This window comes from Porites lutea, chromosome 12 (genome assembly GCF_958299795.1).
Source record: "Porites lutea chromosome 12, jaPorLute2.1, whole genome shotgun sequence".
Taxonomy (NCBI): domain Eukaryota; kingdom Metazoa; phylum Cnidaria; class Anthozoa; order Scleractinia; family Poritidae; genus Porites; species Porites lutea.
In genome coordinates this window covers 12,473,182-12,481,374 of record NC_133212.1, presented here as the reverse complement: position 1 = coordinate 12,481,374, position 8,193 = coordinate 12,473,182, and the positions used below count along the sequence as shown (strand labels likewise).

The window sequence follows — 8,193 nt, the reverse complement described above, 5'->3', positions numbered from 1 at the left end:
CCGAAGAATAAAAGGTCAAGAGTAAGAGTTAGGTCTTTCCCTGGGGGGGGGGGGGGGGGGGGTCTGGGGGGGTCTCCTGGGAATTCTTGGTGGGGGTATGCCGCCTGGCTCTCCAAATCATCATTACGTAGATTACAACAGCAACAAAGAAGATTTATTAAAATCCATTTGGAATTCGCATATTTTCCTTTCTTTCTTAATCATTTGGGATTGAAACGTAGTTCCCTCGAAAACACTACTCGAAATAGGCAACCAAGTCTATACCCGTTTTTAGACCAAAACGGGGCAAAACCCATACCCTTTGGGGCGGCACAGAGTTGTATGGCTTATAAAAGGGAGTACATCCCGGAGGTCTTTCTCTAGTTCGACAGTTTTAAAGTATTTGTGGAGGCCTCTTCAACTACAGAGTAAATAGTCTTTTTATTGCAGAGGTGCGCGAAAGCTAAGGTCTTATTTCTGAACTCCACTTTAAAGGCCCTAATTGTATTTAAGATGGGATAATGCCTGCGCTCCAACGGCTTCTTAAAAATAGTGACAGAACGCGCAGTTCTTAAGAACGGTGATCTCGAACGCGCACGCATAATTAGTAAGAAAAATGACCACTGTTCACGTACATGCATTGTGACTTCATTGCCAAGTGACATTTATTCCGATCGCCCAAAAAAATAATAAAGTTTAGTCCAAGTGTAATCCATGTGTCATAATCGTTTTACAATACAGTTCGATTTTTTTAAGTATAAGAAAGAGATTCAAAGATGGAGGGTGTGGCTATAAAAATAACTGGGTCGAGCCACCTTAAGCGTAGTCCAAGTACGCTAACTAATTCATTTATTTCATTGCAATTAGCAAAATGGTGATAGGTAAGCTCTTCGGACTCAGTAGCATGCTCACAGACCCCGAAAACTAAGAGGCGATCTGTTTCGCCATTACATATAACTATTGTTGAGAACTCAACAACCAGAACGACAGAAAAATGCGACAGCTAAAAGTGTATCCTACAAATAAATCCACTATCGAATCTACTACACATATCGAAGTTGATCTGTTTTTTATCATTATTTTTACATTGCAAAATGTAGTGATAATGTATTGGAACATCGATTTCCAATCTCTCTAAACATATCGTTTTTTAACTCCCAGTATACTATAAATGTAAGGAAAACTTTCAGACGGTAGTTTGTCGTTCATACGCTAGTTCATCGTTCATAAAAATAGACCTCTTTAGCTGGTATGTTTTGTTTCCCAATTCAGGTCATGTGATAATACTCTGGAGAACTGTTTCTTTCAAGTTGCGTCCTATTCACGTGCATATGTACGCACAATGTATGAAAAGACAAAGGTTCAAGTTAGCCTGAGACCTCTATTGGGAAAACAAAATATACCAGCTAAAGAGGTCTATTGAACCAGTGAATACTTATAATGATCGTTTTTTTTGGGGGGGGGGGGCGAGTGGGCTTCGTGGGAAGGTACTTGGGAGAGTGCAATAGGCAACATGCAGCACCACTGTTACAACTTTCTTCTCATATCAAGATACAGCATATTGCATCAGCCTTAGTGTCAGAGTATGAATGTAGGAAATCTTGCCTCTTAGTGCATGTTAAAGTATGATTTCATGAAACAGGGTTTGGAAGCCTGGAAATACAGTATCAGAAGAAGAGCAAGTTCAAGCAATAAAAATGTTAATCAAGCATAGGCAAAAATTGATTTCCAAATTAGGAGATGTTGCTAAGAAGAGGGCTTACTGAAATAACAGAGGTCTGATCTTATGAAAATAATGCGGTGTAAATTTATCCGGCTTAGTGAAAACGAAGGACCTACCTGTGCGTTGGTTTGAATATACGTGTTAGCATTTGGCATATTACGAGTTTCTCGTACCTTAAGAACGCTAGAAATGCGTCCACCATTTAGAAGTCCTCTCACTTACAGAAAGACGTTCCATACTGTTCTCAGGGACATACTTGCGTGGCCTTTCGGTCTTGGCTTAAAGGCTTTTTGCTTTTCTTCTGACAACGTTTTTTGAAATAACTGTATACACCTTATATAAAACCATGTACACCTAATATACACCTTACATACACCCATATTCACCTTATATACCCCCATCATATTACACGTTATATACACCCATATATATATACATAGTACAGCCATAGTCGCCTTCTATACCACAGCTTACTCACGTTATATACACCCATATACACCTTAATTATGCACACCCATATCGCCTTCTATACCACCCATATACGACTGATATACACCTTAAATATACCCATATTCACCTTATGTACACTCTTATACACCTTATATACACGTTATATACATCCATATACACCTTACATACCGCCATAAAAAACTTATATACAGCCATATACACGTTATATACACCTAATATACACCTTATATACACCCAATTCACCTTTTCTCCTCCCGTCATAATACACGTTATAAACAGCCATATACACCTTATATACAGCCATATACACTTTATATAGCTAAAGCTGGTGACGCTAGTGTGATTAATTAAGGTAACAGACTTGTTGTTTGCCTTCGCTTTTTGTAAAAAATAAACCAGGAAAACTGGTGTCCTCGCTCGTTGACTGTTTGCTGTTTGTTAATTTCGATTAATAAATTAAGCGATCCAAGTTTTTAGACCTACAGTAAAACAACAACACAACTAAGGAGAACTACAAACTGTGTTTGTAATATTGTTTTTCGTTTTGTTTATAGGTCAGTTGAGCATGCAGTTTTAGAAGTTTCGTTTCGTTTTTCCAAAGTGGCAGATAATTAAGACTTACCTGGATTTATAGAAAAATATATTTTTTTAGACAATTGTTTCTCTAGTAAATTCGCAAATTGCAAGTGTACGCACGGGACTAAATCAGAATATACACTTGAGAACTCGTTTGGTTTGTTCTGAGATAATTTATATCTCCATTGAAAAAATTCGTGATATATTTCTCTAAGATTTTTTAAGATTTATGTAGTGAAAAATTGCGGAAGAAAATATTAAGGCAACGGACAAATAGATATTTTAGTATTTTAAATTCGAGCGCGCCTAGTCAAAATATTAAAACTAGAACATCGTGTCGCCGTCTTTTCGAAAACTTTTTACCTTCTACGCCAACAGAAATATTAATATACCTTTGAGATCTCCTTTAATCTCGCAAGTTTAAATGTGTTTGTGCCGACCGTTTTATTTTAGTTGAAAAAATTTAAAGGTAAAAGCTATTTTTCCAGTCAGCGAGAGTGCATTTTTCCCACGTATGAAAAATTTGCGGAGGTAATTTCGGCTGGTTGATTCGGTAAATGTCAATCAATCAAAAAATTGGGCGGAAGAAGTTTGGTAGAAAGTTTGTATCAGGCTCTCTTTTCGTTTCGCCTTGCCCGCCGGAATGTCATTTTCAAAGCGAAACGAAAAGAGAGCCTGATCTCAGGTTAGACTGGTTGTCATCGATCGTGATTGAAACAATTCTAAATTTCGCAACTGTCTGTTAATATGGCTAAAACACTACTAGGCGGGGTTAACAAAGTCGAGCGCTAGCCTGTAAACAGACGTTGTTTTATTTTTCTTTTTTGTTCTTTTCGGCGCGCGCGGTTAAGATTTTTATAATAACAGCGTCAGTTTTACAATTTTTAAATTTAAATAAAAATTCTTCTTTCCCCACCACTACCCCCTTACGCTGGCGGTCAATAAATCCCCTGCGGTTTATATTTTATCACCCGCGTTCGACGAACTTTGAAGAGAAAATAGAGCGTCTGTACGTGAACAAGCTAGTCGAGCGCGGTCTTTTCAACTATTCTCCGGATAGGAACAGCCCGATCAAGACGTCATTGTATGGAGTATATGTGAGTTCTTTTTTGCCGTATTCCGGTCGAGAATTGCTTTGTTGATTCAAAATCATTTCCCTTAGAAGCGACTGGTATTTGAAAGAAAATTTTAACACATCGGACAGGTTCGGAGAGTTCAACCTTCTTCTGACAACCGGAGATGGCCAGCCTTCCTTCGTCACATTGGTTCAAAAGCAAGGCCAATTCAGCCTTAGATCAGTAGGTTTATCTTGGGACACATTAATTCTGGTTTTTATTATGACTTGCTTAATCGTAAGACTCCTTGAAGGTTAGCACAGTATTCGATTTTTTTTCCTTTAATTTATTTATTTCTGCCTCGAACATATCCGCGTCAAAACCTCCTAAATGCCCTCCAAATTTAATGTGACGCGCCCGGAAGTGATCGTACAGTGTTTAGGAAGAAACAGGCCCAGCACAACTTCCACTTCAGGCAATTTTGTTTTACAAAAAGTACCCTTATAAAGAAGTCGAAAAGCTCTATTAATTTCGTGCGACATTTTCTTGCTAAACAATGCAATGTGTTGAAAATTATAGACATCCGTGTGGCATAATACACGTACACACGTAGCGGCCAAATTGCTATATCTTTGATCTTTTTTCAACTGTTTTGCTTGTTGTCAACGTTTAAATGCTACATCACGATCCTGATTTTTTTCCTCGCTCTTTGACTTCGCGCCGCATTCCGCTTTCTAAACGCCTGGAACAGGCTAGAGCGAGTCGACCGCTTCCCCGATTATGAAAACCTATCCGATATGTGATTCTCCACTTTCCCCTTGCGCCAAAAGCCTTGTTAAACCATGGTTTACCAGGATGCAAGCCTGGTTGAACCAACCAGACTTTTCTGGTTGTCAAACCAGGCTTAACCAGACGTTAAACTAGTGCAGGCGTAGGATAAAATTCGCGGTAAAAAATAAGATTGGCGTTTTGCACATCGGGAAGTAAATATTGATAAGATGATCAACAGAATTTTAACGATCTACCAATTAATCATTTGTCTCCTTTCTCAGTATGTACCAAAACCCTCGGCCAGTAGTAAACTAAATCATTCGGGAATAGGCACACGAGTGTAATAAAAGGGAAGATAGTTTACAAACGAACCGCGGACTTCTTATCTTACGTAAGAAAATGCATTGTCTTTGGTTTGTAAAGCTCTCAACTAGTAAATTTTAAGCAGCCTTTAAGACCTGAATTAACTCTTTCAAGCTTCATGACGTACCTAATTAAGTCAGCTAATCACCACTTTTAGTAATATGAACAAATCCGTTCTGTGATACTTCCAAAGAAAACAAAAAAACACTCATGCAAGGTGTTACACGGTCAGTCAGTTCGGATTTGCTTAATCCAGTTTGACAAAATTAAATAAAGGTCAAACTTTATTATTATCTTGAAAAGTGAGGGCATATTGCCAACTGCGCCATCAAATTAACGGTTAAGTAAACAGTATAGTCATAGAGGGATATTAAAGTCAGTGATAACTGAAGTCAGTTGGACTTGACTGCAGGCAAAAGTTTCCTTTGATTCATCCATTCGTCGAACGTTCCTGTTGAGGTGTTCAGTATATTCACAAGAAGAAACTAAAGTAAAGAATAAGAAAGAAAAAAAGAAGAACCGTGATTCAAAGAAGTTTTGTCATGATCGTTTAGTGATACAATAAAATTATAACTTTGAATAATAATAGCAATAATAATAATAATAACAATAATAATAATAATGAGATAATGGTTCAGTTCTATATAACAATGGAGGTGGCTACTAGTGGTGGATATTAGTATACACTGAAACAGTGAGATACTTGAGCGCAGTGACCGAACGGCCGTCGCGTTTTCCGGCAGACAAATAAAATTGTGGAAGGCATTGCATTTGTCAAGTTAAGCTCTTAAGCGCGGGGAATTTTCTTCAAAAGGAGTCGTGATTCTTTTTGTGTCTGAAACCATTCTGTAAAAACCTATTAAATGTAGTTTTAAGCCTCGTTTTGTGAACATAACAAGAACTATAACAGCTAGTAAATAAAGAAACGCAAGACTCCAGTTGCATCAGACAAAAAAATTTTTCTCTGGTTTCATGGCTGAATTCACGTCAACGTTTCACCTGTTTAAACTTCCAAACCGAATTTCGTCACCTTCTTCATGTATTCCGGTAACAGCTTGTTTGATTATTTGTGAAGTTTCTTTGTTTTTTTCAGCAGTAAAGTACCGGAAAGCTATCATGCTCGTAACTTACACGAGTTTGGCGTCGCAGTAAATGGAGGTGAATCAGTGAATAGCACTGGATATCGGGAGGTTGATTAGCCAATCAGAGCGCGGAAAAACTCTATCCAATGGTTTAGTGTGTACTAATTAAACTACTACCCCATCATATCTCATATACAGGTGCGTGTTTCTTGAAGGTTTCCGACGGCTTGGATGCAACATACTGTAACTTGAAAAACAAAATTCTTTGCAAAAACTCTTGAGCTGTTAAAAAATGACCAAAAACTGGTCATGCTCTGTTTTCCGTCAGAGAATCATTTGCTTTTTTTTTTTAGATTTCCGACTATAAAAAAAGGAGACTGAGGAAATTTAGCTCAGCTTTGAACAAAATTGCAAACTTGCCATGATATAGCCCTTAAAGCAGAGGAACTCTTTCACCAGTGTCCACTTAATCCAAGTAAAAAGAAAAAAAAGGAAAGAAAAGTTGTCACGCACTCGAGCTCCTTTGCTGATATATGGAGGTATTAAAGATGTTTACTAGAGTAATAGTCGTGGTGAATCAACACAGTGAAAGCAACTACAAAATGAACTAGTAGGACTTGCGCCTCAGTTATTATCAGTCCATTTTATCCACTCCAAGGCAATGAAAGATTGATCGAATCACCCATGGATGACTGCTCTGAATTCTGAAAACTACATTTAAAAGCAGAAAGTTACTTCGTATTGAAGCTGGAGAAAAAGAGGCCTGCAATCAGGCCTGTACTGAATTGAATAATAATTAGTCGAGTTCTCGTTCGTATTGTACCCCCTCTAACGATTAAACATTAGCCTGACGGTGTAACTAGCTGCATAAAATCATTTATTCTCGGCCGAAATAAGTTAATGATCGCTGACCTTCAATGCATCCATCATTGGTAATGAGCATAGTTCATAGATTGGGAGGGACTGGACAACCAGACAAAGCTTAGCCTACAAAAAATAGAACAATGCAGGAGCCTGACAATGGTATTTGGTGTTGCAATCATCATTGGGCAAAATTGTGCTTCGTCATCGAGGTCCCATGAACACAAAATGGCGGACGGATCGGATCCTAGAAGGCGATGCGTGTCTCGTTGGCGCCAATCTTTTGACTATTGATGGCAGAGGATGGGTGAGGGTGGGTCATTTCACATTTAAACACGAAGAATGGAAATCGTCGACTCTACCAATATGAATATAAATAAACAAATAACCCTTTTGAAACGAGAAAAAAAGACAGGTATTATTTTTAACTGGGACATTTCCACATTGTACCCCAATCCAAATCCTTCAGCAACCAAAATTATTACATGACAGTATAACGTGACTAAATTGATCTAACTGGAACTTCCGAAAAATTATTACCCTCGTCCTGTATTTATTAAAATAGGACATTTCGTTTTGTTCAGTGGTGAAAATAAGTTTTTAATTAGGTGTGTTTTGTCTAATATTGCTTTAAAGCTATTCTGTCTATCCAGATTAATATGTTCGGCAGGGCAGCAGCCCAATGTACCCACATTTAGGGGGTCTTGTTTTCCACAGCTCTTACTTAATCATTTCGCAACTTGAGGAATTGTTGTACTTGAATATCACGCTTTGAGGTTTCTGTAAACGCCAAATAATTTTTGAATGTTTAGTTTAGTGATCGTAGAGTAGACCGCCTTAAATCTTACATATTAAAACAAACCTGGGCGAAAGGAATAGTTGTCACGTCGTCAATTGCAAATGGATACAACTTGCTAAACAAGCAAATCACTCCAATTTCTCTTTGAAGTCCAAGCTCTTGAGCCTCTCGTTCTAAATCTCCGAACCTGCATGCATAGTAGGCAATAAGCATAGTTAAGTGGAAGTAATTCATTTCTCTTCAGTGTCTCTTCATACTTCATAACAACGAAGTAGGCACTCAAAATGTCTTTAGAATAAGAAACCTTGAAAACTACCCACAATCGGCCACAAAATTGTTAAGACGTGGTCATTAAACTTTGGAGAACAAATCAATCCACACCCCTCCCCTCTCCCATCATTCAAAGTCACGGTGTTTGTCTGTTTGTTGTTTTCTACTGGTGGCTCGAACAACAGCATAACATTGCATGGACGGGGTGGGGGAGAGAAAGCGATAATTTCCCATTTTTAAAAT

At 38.1% G+C, this 8,193-nt stretch overlaps 1 protein-coding gene across 1 annotated transcript; it reads right to left on the bottom strand.

Annotated features, from left to right (window-relative positions):
* Positions 1-5,226: 5,226 nt before the first annotated feature.
* LOC140953718 (uncharacterized) lies at positions 5,227-7,893 on the bottom strand. Its single transcript, XM_073403120.1, has 3 exons — positions 7,744-7,893; positions 6,933-7,007; positions 5,227-5,423 (listed from the first exon to the last, which is right to left on the bottom strand). Exons 1-3 carry the CDS (start codon positions 7,891-7,893, stop codon positions 5,331-5,333), a joined length of 318 nt encoding a protein of 105 aa, XP_073259221.1. The 3' UTR covers positions 5,227-5,330.
* Between the last annotated feature and the right edge of the window lie 300 nt (positions 7,894-8,193).